This window comes from Montipora foliosa, chromosome 3 (genome assembly GCF_036669935.1).
Source record: "Montipora foliosa isolate CH-2021 chromosome 3, ASM3666993v2, whole genome shotgun sequence".
Classification (NCBI taxonomy): Eukaryota; Metazoa; Cnidaria; class Anthozoa; order Scleractinia; family Acroporidae; genus Montipora; species Montipora foliosa.
In genome coordinates this window covers 6,277,562-6,297,561 of record NC_090871.1, presented here as the reverse complement: position 1 = coordinate 6,297,561, position 20,000 = coordinate 6,277,562, and the positions used below count along the sequence as shown (strand labels likewise).

Here is a 20,000-nt window from a genome sequence, read left to right as displayed (position 1 = left end):
CAATAAATGACATTTGCGGAGGTACATGTGAAACGATCGGTGATCTTAACAGATCGCTTAGGTCCCGATATCTTGCTAGTGTTAAGCGCCTGCGATATCCTGCTAGTGTCAGCGCATGATCGAGTTAACTCTCAAGGTTTCTCAACCCCACCATCATCATATCAAACTTAATTCAGGGTTTTTCAAGGATCTCTGCATGAGGCAGGCTTTCGTTTCTAGTTGGAACCGAACTAGTTTTTTCCTATCACTGCTTGGGTCAACTCGTATTCTCTGCACTTGCATACTGATGCCTCATGTTCTCAGGGTTTTGGCGGTATCTTTGGTTCCCAGTGGTTCCACGGTCGATGGAAGATCGATCAGCAAAGGGGGGAATCTGGTAAAGGTATTGCATGGCAAGAGCTTTTTGCCCTGGTAGTTGCATGCCATTTGTGGGGCACATTTTTCAGAATAAGCGTATCATATTTTTCTGTGACAACTAGTCTGTCGTAGGCATAGTCAATTCCAAGCGGTCTCGCATTCCTCGGGTAATGCATGGATAACGTTCGTCATCTGACTTTACCGACATCGGGTACAATTTCTACATGAAAGTTCAACATATTGAAGGCAAACGCAACGCTATCGCTGACTCGCCATCACGCTTTCAGGTAGAGAGGTTCCATATGCTAGTCCCAAATCAATTTCAAATTCTTAATCTAATTCACTAAGAGAGAGGGTGGGGATCCACTGAAATGATCTAAGTACACAGAATGCGTTTTTCCGAAGGGAAGATTTCAAGGAAGCTGATGCTTGTTTGTAAAACTAATAAAGTATTTAAAATTTGTTTGTGAACTTTTTACTATAAAGTTAGGAGCGATCTATTGCAGACGTACGAAAATGAAAACTGGCTTTAAAACGCTAAAAACGGCAGTAATCTATAATGTAACGAATACAACCTGTTGCATGGTTGATTGGAACGATCCCGGGGGCGGGGCATTCTACTTTCGTCCACACCGCTGGGCTTTTGACAGTTTAAGTGCCCCAGCCCCCCGGAATTTGCCATCCATAAGGAAAAAAAAAGGCAAATTCCCGGGGTTAGCCCGGGGGTGGGGGGTAGAGCGCAGTTGGAATTGTCTGATGCATAAATATAAATGTACTAATGGTGTTTTGGTCTTTTTTTCAATTCAAAACCTCTTCATTTTTAAGATGAATTGCAAAGGAAACAGAGATTGATTCTTTCAAAGTTTGGGCGCCTTGTCCTGTGAAAGCGAATAGCGAAACAATGCAGCCTGCTCATCCTAACAGCGAAATGTGAAATAAATTTTCACTTTGTCCGTAAGCCAGTCTTTAATTGTGAAGTTAAAAGTTTTTAAATTCATAAAGGTTCCTTCAAATCTAAAAGTTTCCTAATCAAAACTAAACTGAATTTAACTCCTCTAAGTACAAAAAAGCTTGCATTTACATTTTCTTATTAAAGAAAGAAATTAATTTCGACGGTTCATGAATTTTAAAGACGGTGGCCTTTCCGGAAAGTTGTTGTTTTGGTGTTTGTGTTTGAGTATGGACATAAAATACATCAGAACGGATGTACAACGTACAACGAGTTCTACAAAGAATATATTCTGTATAAAGGAAGAATGAAAAATGCTACTTGTTATACCTGAAGTTGTCTTCAAGTAATGATTAAATTGCAACACGCTTATGTTTTATATTCATGTTTTTTAAGTTTACTCTAATGTACGAAGCAAGTAATTTTCTTGCGGTCTGCAGCTCTCGATCGATCTTGAGTCAAATATGGTGCTCCAAACATTAATTAACGGATCGAGCTACAATCATTTTCGGCCAAAAACAAGTTTTTTAAAGATAAGATTCCACGAAGTGGCTCAAGAAACTTTTGCCATTTTGACGACTAGCTAATTTCAAGCAGTCTCGAAATTAATCCCTAGGGTCATTACAGAAAAAAAACTTATAAATAAAACTTGTGATGATTATAAATACAGGTGTAACAAATGTTTGAGGTTTTGGCCGGTTGTGCATTCAATCCGCGTATGAAACGAACTCGGAGATTTGGAAAGCGGGCGGTTAAGAAAAGGATTTCCTGCTTCGCGCACGGAGGGCTTTAAACTTGTTTGTGTCTAGGCAGGTAGATTTGTATAAATGATTTGTATTTACTAGAGAACAGATGTAACGAATTATTAGGTCATTGTTAGCTCAATCTTCAATGTGATCCGATTAAGCTTTCTTTTAGATGTACACTGTCTCACGTCTCACCGGAACAAAGGATAGAAAACCGAAAATTAAAGTTCTTGGCGGAAAAGACGATATTTACCTTTTTACGCAGAATTTACCATATGTTAACACTCAAGGAAAAAAACGTTAAAAGGGTCTTCAAGCTTAGGAGAAAAAAAGAGTATATCATTGGTCTTCAGCTCGCCTTTCGGTGTGTGGAAAGGGCTAAAAAAAGCTTTCACATCCCGGACAAAGGCTTACACAGTTGGCAATTAGGATGTTCTGAGAAATCTCCCGAAATATTATTTATTCAAAACTAATATATTCTCACTTTGAATTTAGATGGTAACTTATTAAGACAGCGACCGAGCGAGCACGTAACTAGTAACGCATAACAATATTTATAAATTGTGCGTAAGTCAGAGCTTATACACTGCAGGAAATATATTTTGTTTTCTATTTCAGTAATTGATTCTGTTATCGTGCGTAATTTGGACACAATTCTGTCTAAACTTTACAGCCACCATGTGTTTTCGGATTGAGACTTTCAAACTCCATTTGGACGGCTAATTTTTACGTTCACATTTGCACTAATTCTAACGGAATTGGATGTGATTCATGCAGCAAAAGACATCGAATCGAAAGGTAAGGCTACTTTTATCGTAGTGTTAGCCAGATATATAGTTAGATATTTTTTTACAAATGAGCTATAATACCAACTTGTGTAACGAGTTATTTGGCTTCAAATTGTACGTGGGTTTTCAAATAATAATACCAAGTTGTGTAACGAGTTATTTGGCTTCAAATTGTACGTGGGTTTTCAAATCTCATATACCGGCGCCATATAATTCTTTCTGTTTACACATCTTAAAAAAGATACCTGATTTTGTGGAAACCATCGAGGAGGGCTCCAAAGGTTTTCCTCTTTCACAGGTTGTTGGTAATATGTAACATAGCACGCCATAAATTTACTCTCAGCTCTTCTGTTAATTTTCTTTTCTATTTTTGTCATGTTGCTCGAAATTTAATCACGTTTAGTTCGGATACGGTTTTCCGTCGTTCGTTTAAATCCTTTTTATGAAAGATCGATATATACCGACTTCAATTTTTTGTAAATTTAAAATTGGTGTAGTGTTCCAATGTTTGGAGCGTTTAAAATGGCCGGATGTTTATTTAGAGTACGTGAAGTCGAGTTTAGCGCTTCTCGCTAAATTTTTGAAGGAAATAAAAACAAACAACAATTTTTTTTTCAAACAAAAAACAATGTGTTGTAGGTAAGCCTAAGGACTTTCTTGAAGGTTATGGAGGGTTTGTCACTTAACGCTATTTTCCGGTTCTCGCTTGTTTCACGGCCAGCAGGTCATAGGGAGTGTTTTTCAATGGATTCATTTTATTCAACGAAATTCTTATTTCAGTACATCAAACAACATGGCAGGTGTCATCGGTTGTCTTTTACAAATTAAAAATAATATCCTGTATTTTTACATGAATGTGCACTCGCGGCTATACTAATAAGAGACAGAAATTTGTCCCACAACTTCATGTAAGTCTTATTGTTCAAGCTATAATCTTTAATTTCAGATGTACCTTTATTTTTAAAAATTTCAAGAACCGAATTACGAAATAAATTCTTTTCTAATTCCGATTGATCGCGAACAAGGTCATCTTCATAGCATTCATTGAGATACCGGAAAACAAATCGAAATACCATATTGTTATGCACAGTTTCAATTTTATTCAGAAACTGAAACAAGGGTCATAAATTAATTTATGACAAAGTATGTAAGAAATGGAAAACTTTCCTGACTTGAATCAAGAGCGAAAAATAGGAGGTGAAAACAACCTTTGTACTCAACTTGCCCACATAACAACATGATCGATTTGCTCAAAATACCACACTTACTAAAGAGAGCGTGGCGAAGTCAGTCGTGATGATGTTGAATCAGAAAGATCAACGAGGATGTTACTGAAAGGTCTAGGCCAGCACCCCGCTATTAGATCTGGTTAATTCTTCAAATTGTCCGAAAGCGGAAATTGGTAATCGTTTTTATTCATTCAAAATGTTTTCATAAGTTAAACTCTTAAGTTTTAATAAACACTTGGCTTAAAGTGAGTCCTTTCTCCATTATTTTCTAAAGTTGGACACGTGACCTCATTACTAGGCTGATTTAGCAACAGAACGGGAACTTCAGTGGCGACGTCGCGCGCAGCAAAACTACCAATGAGAATTTAGAATAGAGAAGAAAAGAGTGGAGTCTATTCTACTCTGAATTCTCATTGGTGTTGCTAAATCAATTGTCGGCTTCTGGAAAAAATGATCAGTATGTGACCCGATCACGAACGGAGACATTTTAAATTATTAATATTATTTCTTGTAAATATTCAAGCTTATGTTTATAGCTTCAAAGGACGTACTCATTTACATTTTTTTCTCGATGCGCGCGGTGGGGGATTTCTGCGAATCCTGCAATCTGATTGGCTCTGGGAGCAGGCGGACTTTCTCTAACTTGCTGGCCAACCCCGGGCGGTATCCTAGCTCTGGTTGCGTCAGCTTGAGCGATGACCTTAATTTCCATTTTTTGACACCGAATCAATCCGTTTACACACACAAGTAAGTGTTTCAAAACAGACTTTTATTAGACGAGAGACGTGGAAATAGAATTCAACCAAAAAAGATTTCTCTTTGAAACGTTCAGTTTTTAAGTCGCTCACTGCATTCGATATCAAGCGCGATGCTAGTGAACGATTAAAAAAGTGATTTCAGAGAGGAAGAGAAAAGGCTCTATGTCACAAATCCTTTCTTAGCCAAGCTTTTTCGGCTATGGAAGATGGCTATTTTTAGTCTCGTTCTTTGTGTATGCGCGTGTTTCTCGTGCGTAAAGGACAGGATTGGATAAATAACTCATATTGGCCGATAACATATGCTATTGGAAACACGCGCCGAAAATACGTACTGAGTCCACAAGCCTTAGACCTGTTAATATGGCGGGATTAACGTTCATATGAAATGAAATGTTGTTGGAACCCACTGGTAACTCGGAAAAATCCGAGCACCAGATGGGTTCGACCCACGACCCTCCGTGATCTAGTCGGATGCTCTAACCACTGAGCTACTGGAGACTCTATGGCGAGCAAGGGTGAAATGTGGGTCTTTTGACTCGAGCTGCATCACGCAGCTACAGAGTCAAATAACGACTGACAGCATAGCTCATAACTTGCATCGCGCAAGTCACCTTAAAGCATATCTGAGATGCGGCCAACCGACCACCCAAGTGAGCGAATGTGAGAATGATATACACATATTCATTTCATTTTCACATTTGCTCACCTGGAATTAATGTACCTGTGTGAAAAAAGCAAAGTCGAAGCTATAGCGTGCAGGCCTGGCGTAGTGGTGAGAGCACTCGCCTACCACCAATGCAGCCCGGGTTCGATTTCTCAAACTCGATGTCCTATGTGGGTTGATCGAGTTTGTTGGTTTTCTACCCTGCTCCGAGAGTTTTTCTCCTGGTAATCCGGTTTTCCCCTCTCCTCAAAATCCAACATTTGACTTGATTTGCGTTAATTTCAGTTTACAGTATCCCCAATTAGTGCTCCAGCGCTATAAGACTAGACACTTAAATAAATTTCCTTTCCCTTGCTTTCTTTCAGAGAAACGAGCGTGAAAAGCCGCGAGGAATTTACAAAGAAAGGCACTAGTTCTTATTGTTCTCGCGGTTACCCCGCTTAATTCTCGAAGTTCTCTTGCGTTCGTTAGATTCCCCACCCCACCCCCTGCTTCACTGGCTAACAAGCAAAGGTCTTGTCGTCATAAATTAATCTGTGGTGAATCGCCATATTGTAGACTATTGTAACTAGCCATCAAAACGGACAAATCATAAGAACGCAAATACTAAGAATCCAGATCTAGAATGACGTGTTAATTTACCGCGAGCTGGATGTCTTTCAACTATATACTAAACCAATGCAAACTGAATGAGAGAGATCATCAAACAATCAAGTTGAGAGTTCTTATGTTTGGAATCGGTTTGTACAATGACACCTGACAGAAATGTCAAATTCACAGAGAAACGGACTTTAGGATGATTGCGCGGCTGGACATTCACAATGATTGTTGAGACAACGGGTCTACTTTGAAACCATGGTGACGTTGAATGGCGGCGAGCCATTTCTGAACACCTTCCTTTGTTTAAAGGGAGATGTTTTCAACTGGATATTAATTAATTAATTAATCAGACCAGCCATGTAATTTTAAAACCTGGGCGGAGTTAATAGTTAGCGAAGTTTTAAAGCCGCAAACTTTAGCGCTTTAAATACATGTACAGATTAAATCGAAAAAAAGGTTAGCAGGGACTGATATCTCGAAAGAAAACAGCACTTGAACGGTCTCATAAATTTGCGTGTTTTCATTCGCTGATATGTCGCCAGTAGCGGTGTTTTTCTCTATGTTCTTTCTGCTTAAACTGGTCGTCGAAGATTCCGCACTTACAGCTTGAAACACCAAACTAGAGGAAGAATTCTCTATTTTCCTTGACTTCAAATTAAACGTGCAGGGATGGCGCAGTGGTGAGAGCATTCGCCTCCCACCAATGTGACCAGGTTCGATTCCCAGATTTGGCGTCATATGTGAGTTGAGTTTGTTGGTTCTCTACTCTGCACCGAGAGGTTTTTCTCCGGGTACTCCGGTTTTCCCCTCTCCCCTAAAACCAACATTTGACTTGACTTGCGTTTAATTAATTGTTGATTACAGTTTACAGTGTCCCCAATTAGTGCTCGAACACTAGAACGACTAGAAATTAATCCCTAGGGTCATTACAGAAAAAAAACTTATAAATAAAACTTGTGATGATTATAAATACAGGTGTAACAAATGTTTGAGGTTTTGGCCGGTTGTGCATTCAATCCGCGTATGAAACGAACTCGGAGATTTGGAAAGCGGGCGGTTAAGAAAAGGATTTCCTGCTTCGCGCACGGAGGGCTTTAATCTTGTTTGTGTCTAGGCAGGTAGATTTGTATAAATGATTTGTATTTACTAGAGAACAGATGTAACGAATTATTAGGTCATTGTTAGCTCAATCTTCAATGTGATCCGATTAAGCTTTCTTTTAGATGTACACTGTCTCACGTCTCACCGGAACAAAGGATAGAAAACCGAAAATTAAAGTTCTTGGCGGAAAAGACGATATTTACCTTTTTACGCAGAATTTACCATATGTTAACACTCAAGGAAAAAAACGTTAAAAGGGTCTTCAAGCTTAGGAGAAAAAAAGAGTATATCATTGGTCTTCAGCTCGCCTTTCGGTGTGTGGAAAGGGCTAAAAAAAGCTTTCACATCCCGGACAAAGGCTTACACAGTTGGCAATTAGGATGTTCTGAGAAATCTCCCGAAATATTATTTATTCAAAACTAATATATTCTCACTTTGAATTTAGATGGTAACTTATTAAGACAGCGACCGAGCGAGCACGTAACTAGTAACGCATAACAATATTTATAAATTGTGCGTAAGTCAGAGCTTATACACTGCAGGAAATATATTTTGTTTTCTATTTCAGTAATTGATTCTGTTATCGTGCGTAATTTGGACACAATTCTGTCTAAACTTTACAGCCACCATGTGTTTTCGGATTGAGACTTTCAAACTCCATTTGGACGGCTAATTTTTACGTTCACATTTGCACTAATTCTAACGGAATTGGATGTGATTCATGCAGCAAAAGACATCGAATCGAAAGGTAAGGCTACTTTTATCGTAGTGTTAGCCAGATATATAGTTAGATATTTTTTTACAAATGAGCTATAATACCAACTTGTGTAACGAGTTATTTGGCTTCAAATTGTACGTGGGTTTTCAAATAATAATACCAAGTTGTGTAACGAGTTATTTGGCTTCAAATTGTACGTGGGTTTTCAAATCTCATATACCGGCGCCATATAATTCTTTCTGTTTACACATCTTAAAAAAGATACCTGATTTTGTGGAAACCATCGAGGAGGGCTCCAAAGGTTTTCCTCTTTCACAGGTTGTTGGTAATATGTAACATAGCACGCCATAAATTTACTCTCAGCTCTTCTGTTAATTTTCTTTTCTATTTTTGTCATGTTGCTCGAAATTTAATCACGTTTAGTTCGGATACGGTTTTCCGTCGTTCGTTTAAATCCTTTTTATGAAAGATCGATATATACCGACTTCAATTTTTTGTAAATTTAAAATTGGTGTAGTGTTCCAATGTTTGGAGCGTTTAAAATGGCCGGATGTTTATTTAGAGTACGTGAAGTCGAGTTTAGCGCTTCTCGCTAAATTTTTGAAGGAAATAAAAACAAACAACAATTTTTTTTTCAAACAAAAAACAATGTGTTGTAGGTAAGCCTAAGGACTTTCTTGAAGGTTATGGAGGGTTTGTCACTTAACGCTATTTTCCGGTTCTCGCTTGTTTCACGGCCAGCAGGTCATAGGGAGTGTTTTTCAATGGATTCATTTTATTCAACGAAATTCTTATTTCAGTACATCAAACAACATGGCAGGTGTCATCGGTTGTCTTTTACAAATTAAAAATAATATCCTGTATTTTTACATGAATGTGCACTCGCGGCTATACTAATAAGAGACAGAAATTTGTCCCACAACTTCATGTAAGTCTTATTGTTCAAGCTATAATCTTTAATTTCAGATGTACCTTTATTTTTAAAAATTTCAAGAACCGAATTACGAAATAAATTCTTTTCTAATTCCGATTGATCGCGAACAAGGTCATCTTCATAGCATTCATTGAGATACCGGAAAACAAATCGAAATACCATATTGTTATGCACAGTTTCAATTTTATTCAGAAACTGAAACAAGGGTCATAAATTAATTTATGACAAAGTATGTAAGAAATGGAAAACTTTCCTGACTTGAATCAAGAGCGAAAAATAGGAGGTGAAAACAACCTTTGTACTCAACTTGCCCACATAACAACATGATCGATTTGCTCAAAATACCACACTTACTAAAGAGAGCGTGGCGAAGTCAGTCATGATGATGTTGAATCAGAAAGATCAACGAGGATGTTACTGAAAGGTCTAGGCCAGCACCCCGCTATTAGATCTGGTTAATTCTTCAAATTGTCCGAAAGCGGAAATTGGTAATCGTTTTTATTCATTCAAAATGTTTTCATAAGTTAAACTCTTAAGTTTTAATAAACACTTGGCTTAAAGTGAGTCCTTTCTCCATTATTTTCTAAAGTTGGACACGTGACCTCATTACTAGGCTGATTTAGCAACAGAACGGGAACTTCAGTGGCGACGTCGCGCGCAGCAAAACTACCAATGAGAATTTAGAATAGAGAAGAAAAGAGTGGAGTCTATTCTACTCTGAATTCTCATTGGTGTTGCTAAATCAATTGTCGGCTTCTGGAAAAAATGATCAGTATGTGACCCGATCACGAACGGAGACATTTTAAATTATTAATATTATTTCTTGTAAATATTCAAGCTTATGTTTATAGCTTCAAAGGACGTACTCATTTACATTTTTTTCTCGATGCGCGCGGTGGGGGATTTCTGCGAATCCTGCAATCTGATTGGCTCTGGGAGCAGGCGGACTTTCTCTAACTTGCTGGCCAACCCCGGGCGGTATCCTAGCTCTGGTTGCGTCAGCTTGAGCGATGACCTTAATTTCCATTTTTTGACACCGAATCAATCCGTTTACACACACAAGTAAGTGTTTCAAAACAGACTTTTATTAGACGAGAGACGTGGAAATAGAATTCAACCAAAAAAGATTTCTCTTTGAAACGTTCAGTTTTTAAGTCGCTCACTGCATTCGATATCAAGCGCGATGCTAGTGAACGATTAAAAAAGTGATTTCAGAGAGGAAGAGAAAAGGCTCTATGTCACAAATCCTTTCTTAGCCAAGCTTTTTCGGCTATGGAAGATGGCTATTTTTAGTCTCGTTCTTTGTGTGTGCGCGTGTTTCTCGTGCGTAAAGGACAGGATTGGATAAATAACTCATATTGGCGGATAACATATGCTATTGGAAACACGCGCCGAAAATACGTACTGAGGCCACAAGCCTTAGACCTGTTAATATGGCGGGATTAACGTTCATATGAAATGAAATGTTGTTGGAACCCACTGGTAACTCGGAAAAATCCGAGCACCAGATGGGTTCGACCCACGACCCTCCGTGATCTAGTCGGATGCTCTAACCACTGAGCTACTGGAGACTCTATGGCGAGCAAGGGTGAAATGTGGGTCTTTTGACTCGAGCTGCATCACGCAGCTACAGAGTCAAATAACGACTGACAGCATAGCTCATAACTTGCATCGCGCAAGTCACCGTAAAGCATATCTGAGATGCGACCAACCGACCACCCAATTGAGCGAATGTGAGAATGATATACACATATTCATTTCATTTTCACATTTGCTCACCTGGAATTAATGTACCTGTGTGAAAAAAGCAAAGTCGAAGCTATAGCGTGCAGGCCTGGCGTAGTGGTGAGAGCACTCGCCTACCACCAATGCAGCCCGGGTTCGATTTCTCAAACTCGATGTCCTATGTGGGTTGATCGAGTTTGTTGGTTTTCTACCCTGCTCCGAGAGTTTTTCTCCTGGTAATCCGGTTTTCCCCTCTCCTCAAAATCCAACATTTGACTTGATTTGCGTTAATTTCAGTTTACAGTATCCCCAATTAGTGCTCCAGCGCTAGAAGACTAGACACTTAAATAAATTTCCTTTCCCTTGCTTTCTTTCAGAGAAACGAGCGTGAAAAGCCGCGAGGAATTTACAAAGAAAGGCACTAGTTCTTATTGTTCTCGCGGTTACCCCGCTTAATTCTCGAAGTTCTCTTGCGTGCGTTAGAATCCCCACCCCACCCCCTGCTTCACTGGCTAACAAGCAAGGTCTTGTCGTCATAAATTAATCTGCGGTGAATCGCCATATTGTAGACTATTGTAACTAGCCATCAAAACGGACAAATCATAAGAACGCAAATACGAAGAATCCAGATCTAGAATGACATGTTAATTTACCGCGAGCTGGATGTCTTTCAACTATATACTAAACCAATGCAAACTGAATGAGAGAGATCAAACAATCAAGTTGAGAGTTCTTATGTTTGGAATCGGTTTGTGCAATGACACCTGACAGAAATGTCAAATTCACAGAGAAACGGACTTTAGGATGATTGCGCGGCTGGACATTCACAATGATTGTTGAGACACCGGGTCTACTTTGAAACCATGGTGACGTTGAATGGCGGCGAGCCATTTCTGAACACCTTCCTTTGTTTAAAGGGAGATGTTTTCAACTGGATATTAATTAATTAATTAATCAGACCAGCCATGTAATTTTAAAACCTGGGCGGAGTTAATAGTTAGCGAAGTTTTAAAGCCGCAAACTTTAGCGCTTTAAATACATGTACAGATTAAATCGAAAAAAAGGTTAGCAGGGACTGATATCTCGAAAGAAAACAGCACTTGAACGGTCTCATAAATTTGCGTGTTTTCATTCGCTGATATGTCGCCAGTAGCGGTGTTTTTCTCTATGTTCTTTCTGCTTAAACTGGTCGTCGAAGATTCCGCACTTACAGCTTGAAACACCAAACTAGAGGAAGAATTCTCTATTTTCCTTCACTTCAAATTAAACGTGCAGGGATGGCCCAGTGGTGAGAGCATTCACCTCCCACCAATGTGACCAGGTTCGATTCCCAGATTTGGCGTCATATGTGAGTTGAGTTTGTTGGTTCTCTACTCTGCACCGAGAGGTTTTTCTCCGGGTACTCCGGTTTTCCCCTCTCCCCTAAAACCAACATTTGACTTGATTTGCGTTAAATTAATTGTTGATTACAGTTTACAGTGTCCCCAATTAGTGCTCGAACACTAGAACGACTAGACACTTAGGGCGCTTTCCATTTGACAGAGCTGACAGACCAGACCGGGCATTAGGAGGCCGGGGAATAACTCCACAAAGCCTTCAAATTAAAAAATGTAGAGGGATTAATTATCGTGCAAGTGTTTCTTCAAATGGTTGCATTCTCTTTGCAAACTGCGGGTCTGGCCGGCCAGTTCTGACAAAAAGAAAGCGCTCTTAAATAAAGTTCCTAAATTCCTTTCCTTATTATAGCATGTAACCTTGGTTGAAATACACAAGCTATCAATTAAAATTGTAATTTCAGCTGACATCCCGCCGGTTTATGCTGTCAGAGACAAAGTGGTGGGCTAAGATCTGAAGATTTAGTGTTTCGGATAACAATTTTTCATTAAATATTTATAGCTGATGGAAGCCCGACACAATTGACATTTAATTAATAAGCATTCTAGAAGTTCGGCTCCCTTATAAACGTTACCACTCATGATGTCAAGTAGTTTTAAAGAAATATGCTCACCTTAATAGTAATCTTAACAGCATAACAGACCACCTACAGGCTAATGTTCCCTCTAAACGGGGGACTGTTACTTATCATTCCGATAACCAAAGTCAGTCCTGAATACTGATTTGATTTGCTTTTATACGATTCCTTCAATTTCTTTAGAACTTTCTAGAACAAAGTTGCCTGGTACAGCAATATAAGGTGGCGCTTTTAAAAAGAAATAATGAATAGCTGCGATTAGCCATAATTACTGTAAAATAATTCCTTTATCTCAACTTGAGGTTTGTGATTGTAAACGTTTTGTTTTGAAAACACAACAGGTACAACATGTATATAGGCAGTGCCTATTTAAATATGTTCGACCAAGACAAGAGTAATCAAAGCTGAGAAGTTTTCATTGTATGCTGATCTAACCGATGACGGTATAAAACGAGGAAAAACTGAGATGACCAACTAAGTATGTTCTTTACTTTTTGCAGGTAAATGTGATGGCCGAGAAGGAATAATAACATTTCTAAGAAATGGATTTGGTAGAAGTTAGCATAGCACTGCTTCTGTTTATGGGGTGCTCTTTGGCAAATGGAAGCCCGAAAGTTCCTTTTAACGAAACGAGAAAGATCCCTGAGCGTTTCTCTTTTGCTGCAAATAACATTTACGCCAAGGGTAACCTTGAAATGCCGAAGGGACTAAAGAACATGACGTTCTCAGGCAGAGAATTGACTGCAGATGAAACATCTCTTGACGAAAAATGTTCTAAAGGTCAACCAATGTCTGTTGCCTGGCAGTATTATGGACCCTATGCCAAGCCAAATATAACTGATGACGGAAATATTACCGTGGAAGGAATTTTTCCACACCTTTTAAACAAGATGCTTCACGTTTGCTGTGACAGCAAGACAACTGTCAAGTTTGGAAAGGTTCTTGGCTCAATTCGTGATCTGGAAAGTCAACCAGACCAGCCAAGTAAAGCATATGATTTTAGCTTTCCTGTCACTGGCAAAAGCTTAGCCGACGAATCCTTCAAAGGGTTACCTTACATACCCTTCGTCCAGGCACCAAGGGTGGCACTTCTCGTTCGGGATGAAATGGAAGACACTAAGACGTCCCAGCTCATGAAAACAGTGTTCAAGGCATGGCCCATTCTCGTCTTCATACTGGTTGCAGCAACATTGTCTGGTATCATCATTTGGCTGCTGGTAAGTAGTTCCTCATCTTCTGGCAACTTAATTCACGGCCTTACTTAAAAGACACTGACCTGTGCAATATTTCAGTTATTATGAACGAACGTTTACAGCAAACGGTTCTAAAGCGCTGGCGGAGATCCATGAAGTTGAGTTTATAGACTGAATTCGTGACGATGGCTTCATTTTGACTGTTTTTGCATGTTAAAAACAGATAGCTATCGAGCTAGTTACACAGTACTAAAAAAGAGAGGAGACATAAGGTAGCATTTTTCAGAGAGCGGGGGAAAGTAAACGCCTATCGTCCACCGTTAGCCTTTAGTGCGAATCTATAAATTCCAAGCACTTTTGTTTTCCAATTTCGTAAATAGACAACGATGTCTCGATACGAACACATAGCTGGCTAGCTTTTATGTGAACAGACAGTAACACAAATAAGCACAGTACAGTCTAGTAGAATTTTGTTTTAGTTCAAGTGGTCATTCCAAATTTTAGTTTGAAAGCTCTCAGCCAAAGATGAAACAAACATTATTTTATTGGCGAAAAACACAACTTTGATTTACTTGCAGGAATGTAGAAAGACAGCTAATACTGAGCCGTACATGGGTATACAACCAACAATGAATCACCTGCCGCGAACCAAAATGTATCTAAATTGTCAAAGGAGCGTCAAATCACTTCATTCTTGGAGAAATCCGTGAAATTTTTTTTGTTTGTTTAAAGCGAATAACACTACGTTCGTGAGTGGTCTCAACCGGAGATCTATCTTTCCATTATTTGTTTTCTATGTATTAAAGCTGAGTCAGACTTGATTCAAATTTAAATCCGTACTGATTAAACTTTATAGTCACTGAGAACATTTTTGCCTGAGAGATTAGGCCCGATTCTGATTCGTAATTTAGCTCAACCTCCAAAACTTTGACTCTTTCTATGCAAACCCTTATACATATTTTTGGTTGTTTCATTTCCATGCGAATTTCAATCGTCTCAGTATGATTTAAATAGAGTGAAGTTATTCACTCTTCGTTTATCATTATTGGGGATATTTCGAACGATAACAAGATGGAACCTTAATTGGTTTCACTTAATTATTGCTTTACTTAAAGCACGCAATCCTCTAACCCAGTGATAGTATTAAAAGAAATTCGAAAATAATCCTTAACTGGTTTTATTGGACCACTTTCATATACTGGGGACGTTAGTGCGGACTAAAACCAAGCTCTTCAAACTATTAAGAATTTTTTAGTCTTCTCTGCCGGATTTTCATGAAATTAGAAACATGACAACGATAACAAATTAGACTCAACACTGAGTTCAGTGGTCAGCGAGTTGACGACTGAGACAGTGAAAGGTAACAGATCTTCAAGTTATTTCGTGCCTATCCGAATGTTCAATTCGGTTCCTTATAACTTCAAAGAACGTGTTGATTACCTCACAGACCTCTCTTTGCTAATATACAAATTAAAACATTCTCTCGAATCTGATGACCTTCATCGATTATTCTTTTCGTACTTCTTTGGTGAATAGAGATGTATTTACACACCAGGAACAACTATTGTTTAGGGAATAGGCAACATGCAGAAGATAGTGGGAGTTATTACTTCGTTTGAAGATAAGTACTAATGAAACTGAATCACTAATTGCCTTTCCCGAAGATCAAATGATTTTAGGCAATAAACAAACTCGTGTTGAGCTCCCTACAGATTTACTGAAGTAAAGTTATTAAAGTTGATGAACTCGCTGTTGCAAGAGCAATCTTTGTCCGATATTGAACGTAAAATATATCTTACTTTATTGTTTAATTAAAGTCACTGATTTCTTTATCGATCCCGAGCGTCCGCAGACTCGGCTCATGATCATATACTTGAAGTAAACATTATTGCCCTTCCTTAATTTGTATCCGTCTGATCCGTGAAACTAAATGCGAAGAACACAGTGTTCAGTTTCATATCACCCAACGACAGCGTCTTTCCCAGACTCATCCTCTGATAATTGAATTCTTTTCTTGGAGTTTTTTTGTCTTAAACATGGCACCTGATCACGATTGAAAAGGCTTTATTTGCACGCTCAGGAAATGTCAGGTGACTAGGATCAGTTTTAGTACCAAGAATATGGTCCACTCGTCCATGAGGATCGATCTGTATCACAACGTTGGATAACATCCACCTAAACCTCACGCGGCATTTCCTTACTATTTACACAACGTATGTTCCCAACCTTGTGGGTCTGGGTCCCTTGGTATCAGACAAATTACTGAGAAGACAGACGTATCATTCGCCTCAGGCAGTGTGTGAGAATATAAGGATTTGTATGCGAATCCCGATAAAAGACTTGACAAGATAATTATATGAAAAAAGTTTCCATTAAAAAGCTTAAACTTATTGCCATTATGGGTCGCTTCCCTCCTGTGGGTTTTTTTTTTCCAATTTCAACGCCGATGATTTGAGCCATTTTCAATTCCTCGGTTGTCAACGGTATCATAAGTAAAATACCAAGGCTGCACACTAAATTTTCGGGAGCCCAGGCCACAAAATGGAATCAAATATTCCCGGATTAAATGTTCCCACGGTTACAATACCACAAAGATTAAACTTTCATTTCAACCCACCAACAAGGCAATAGCAGCACTGCAAGCCATCTCAGGCATTTGTTTTTCCACTCAATCGGAACCAAAAACATTTTCGGAAGGTGGATTTCCCAGTAATTTTGGACGGTTGAACTTTGTAACCGGCCTTCTAACCATGCCCGCCGTAACAAACTGAGCCCTAACTGGGGTCTTAGACCGGAGTTTTTCAACGACACTTTTTTTTTTAATATATGACTGCATTGTCTCGCTCGTCCAATCACAGTCAGGCCTCCTTCGTGTGGACAAACGTTTATGATGGGCCCAGATATCCTTCGAAATGTTAGCTGGGTAGCAAAGCATTCGTTTAATAGCATTTCTGTTACTGAAGTATAACAGCAATCGTCCGATAAGAGAACACCATTTAGACAAACAACGACACATCCCGATAGATTAGCTGCTAAGTTTTGTTCTTCTGGCCTTGTAGCACGACGGCGAATTGCTAAATGTGTCGATTTATCGGACGTTCTCACATTATGTTTTCCTTTCAGGATCGTTTAAAGAACCCAGACGAATTCCCGCGGCCGTTTATCGTTGGCGCATGGGAGGGCTTTTGGTGGGCTTTCGTTACTATGACAACAGTCGGGTGAGTCCGTTTTACCCTGCTATAAAAATCACTGTACTTGTTTCTACTTTCGCTGCCCTGACCGCTGACCGGTTAACGAAGTAGATATTATGCGTAGTCTCCGTCTGAGAGAAAGGGTAACTTGATCGCGTAACACCAGATAGCGACACAATGAACCATTTATTGGTTCACCAACCTTGTTCATAAAATTCGGGGCGTGGTCCGATAAGAGCCAAACGTTAACCCTGTTGAAAAAGAGTAGGGCATGAGGCTGACGGTGTTTTGCTTTAACCTCGACATCTCAAAAGGCTTATGGTGTACGAGACAACTTAATGAGCCAAAATCCAGCATTGAAGTCAAACGGAGTTGCCGACTGCCGATTGCTGGACATACAGACAGAGATAAATTTTCTCCTAGATGCACCGACAACACATTCATTTTTTTACACTTGATCGACAAACAAATGATCGTTTTGCGTTTTCTCATTAGGTACGGTGACCGCGCTCCCAAATCATTTTTGGCGCGAATATTTTGCATCGTGTGGATTTTAGTTGGAATCATAATCATCGCTATATTTACGGCAATTGTCACAGCCTCTTTGTCAGCCAGTATTCAGCATCATTTCACCGTTCACGGCTCCTTGGTAAGTAGTCACTACTGTTGTGTGATCATGCATGAGAAACATCATGCATGAAGAAATCTATGGCATGGGGGTTGACATTTTTCTCGCTCACTTCCTTATCACGGGGTACAAGACAGCCTGTCGAGGATGTTATCTGATAGATAGGGCATGGACAAACTCGGGGGCTGGTAAACGCGATCCGCGGTCCGAAATCTCGTGGTACATATAGTCATGGTCCTACGCTCAGGCAGCTTCCTATGGTACCTAGTCAATATTTTTTGATTTTTGTTTTCGTTTTTCACTTGCTCGTGCGCAAATACCTCCTATACACCTGCACATGCCATACGGAAAACAACTTATAATTTATCATTTATTAGTGGTTGGTTTATCACGCACTCCTAGCCAACGATTGTAAGAAAACGTACCACTGAAACGGACCAAACCTCTCTCCTAATTCAGTATATAATAGCATGAAATAAATAGAAGGAAAGACTAGAAAGTGAAAAATAGAAAAATTGACAAGTGTGATTGAGCAGTGAAGAAATCTTTAATCATCCTTTATCTTTCAATCAGACTTTCTCTTTTTCGTTTTTGATAGTCTTAACGTTTTTGATAATTTTTATACCACTGATTAGATCCTTCATCACTTGCTGGGGCGGATCCTGAGAATTTCGTCAAATGGGGGTTGGAGAACTTGGCAGACCCTTGTAGGGGGGGGATGTTGGGGCAACGTGTCCTGCAGGAGATTTAAAAACGTAAATGTTGAAAATGTAAATTCCGAGCGTTTTCAACGATGATTCTTGGTTTACTATCTTTGAATTTCTCATTTTCGTGCTATTTCAAACAGGGACTATGCAGTATTTAATCTTTGTCACCATGTTGTTAATAGCATTTGAGTATTGAAATATTCTACCATCAGATTTGATTTAAGATCGCTTTGGTTTTGCAGATCGGTGCGATGAATGGCAGTGAGGAGTTGCGTCTAGGTGTTAGTTTAAACGCTGAAGTCATAGGTAGGTCGAATATATTATTTTACTAACAGATTATACTGGCTAACGCAGCCGTAAAGAAAAATGTACATAGTATGAACATAGTTAATAGAGGGAATGGTTTGGAAGCTCGGCAAACATCAAAGGAGCAAACAAAGATGCCAAGATTTAGGTTGGAAAGTCCACGACCGTGCACAATCTTTTGTTTTGAACTCATACACTATGCATGAATTACGTAACCAACACGTTTCTATTGGTTAGTTCCTCAGTACGGAGTAAACAACTATTGTGGTTTGTGCACGGTCAAGGCCAAAAAAGAGAACAAAAACCTACAACAAAGAAATTTGTCGGGTTTCATAACTATTCCCCTCTATTAACTATGGTATGAACAATTTGTAAGCTCTCTCAATAAGAAGGAAAAAGAAAGTTAATTTATTTTTGCATTATTGCCCATGTGTTATCGTTGATTTTGTTGTTGAATTTCATAAAGTTCTGGTCACTTGGAACTGCCGGGTCTCAGCTAATTATAAATGCACCTAACTCTAACAATTTTCTTTCGCAAATTTTAATTGTATCGATGGACCCTTTAACGGTTTTCGTCGCCATATTGGTTGAAGGGTTGGTTGAAGGGGTTGGTAAACGCGGTTTAGCTCTCAGATAGTACACGCGCTGTAATTGGCCAATTTAACCCGCCGTATTCTACAGCACAGCCTACTAAACTAATGCCCCGTTCACACCAATCCATGAACATGTTTTGAAGGTGTTTAGTTAAACACGGTTTCAAAGGGATTTCTTATTAGATCGTGAATATTCGTCTGATTTTTGTTGACTAGAAATTTATCACAGATCACAGTATGTAAAAACTATTGAAATTCGCCTGAATCTCATGTAGAAGCCAGTAGTCCTACATTTTTCTGTGAGTGATATTCATTTTGTTAAACCCAGGTTAATTAAACATGTCTTGTTGGTTTGAAAGGGGTATAAGTCTGATGTGTAGCTTGATTTAAAGGTGCGAAGAGGTGCAATAAACATCTTCCTAATATCGTCTTCTCGGGTCGTACTATATAACGATCGAGTCACCAATATTTCACCAAATATTTCGTTTCAGCTTATCATTCCATACCGGAAATGAACGAAGACCTTATGAACCGTAGCAGCCATTTGAAAGGTTCTTTAATTGACAACTACGTTCTAACGTACTACAGTGATTTTGTTGAGAAGAATGACGTTCGAATAGAGACCACTTTTGAGCATGCTATCACGTACGGCCTGTCTCTACGTGCCAACGAATCGTCTGACATGCTGCGCTGCTTCAGACGTTATGTGCGAAATCATCCACAGGAAGCATTTGAAATCATTGCCATGTATCTTAAACCACTGAAGGTAAGAGAGTAAAGAAGAGTTAGGTCCAGTAAAGACTAAAAACTGAATGCCGTTCGGTGGGGAAATTAATAGAGA

At 39.2% G+C, this 20,000-nt stretch overlaps 1 protein-coding gene across 11 annotated transcripts in view; it reads left to right on the top strand.

Moving 5' to 3' along the window:
• LOC137996604 (uncharacterized) overlaps positions 1-20,000 on the top strand; it is a 32,152-nt gene that overhangs the window by 7,337 nt on the left and 4,815 nt on the right. Inside the window, exons 1-8 of one of the 11 annotated variants that reach the window (XM_068842082.1) lie at positions 1,975-2,119; positions 2,726-2,850; positions 7,761-7,940; positions 13,042-13,758; positions 16,858-16,952; positions 17,421-17,574; positions 18,503-18,566; positions 19,651-19,925. In XM_068842082.1, the coding sequence (XP_068698183.1) occupies positions 13,084-13,758; positions 16,858-16,952; positions 17,421-17,574; positions 18,503-18,566; positions 19,651-19,925 (1,263 nt within the window). In that variant the 5' untranslated portion in view covers positions 1,975-2,119; positions 2,726-2,850; positions 7,761-7,940; positions 13,042-13,083. Of the gene's footprint in view, positions 1-1,974; positions 2,120-2,388; positions 2,851-7,062; positions 7,210-7,518; positions 7,710-7,760; positions 7,941-13,041; positions 13,759-16,857; positions 16,953-17,420; positions 17,575-18,502; positions 18,567-19,650; positions 19,926-20,000 lie in introns of those variants that run through there. The other 10 variants (XM_068842083.1, XM_068842081.1, XM_068842084.1 and 7 more) reach the window with 10 other exon arrangements.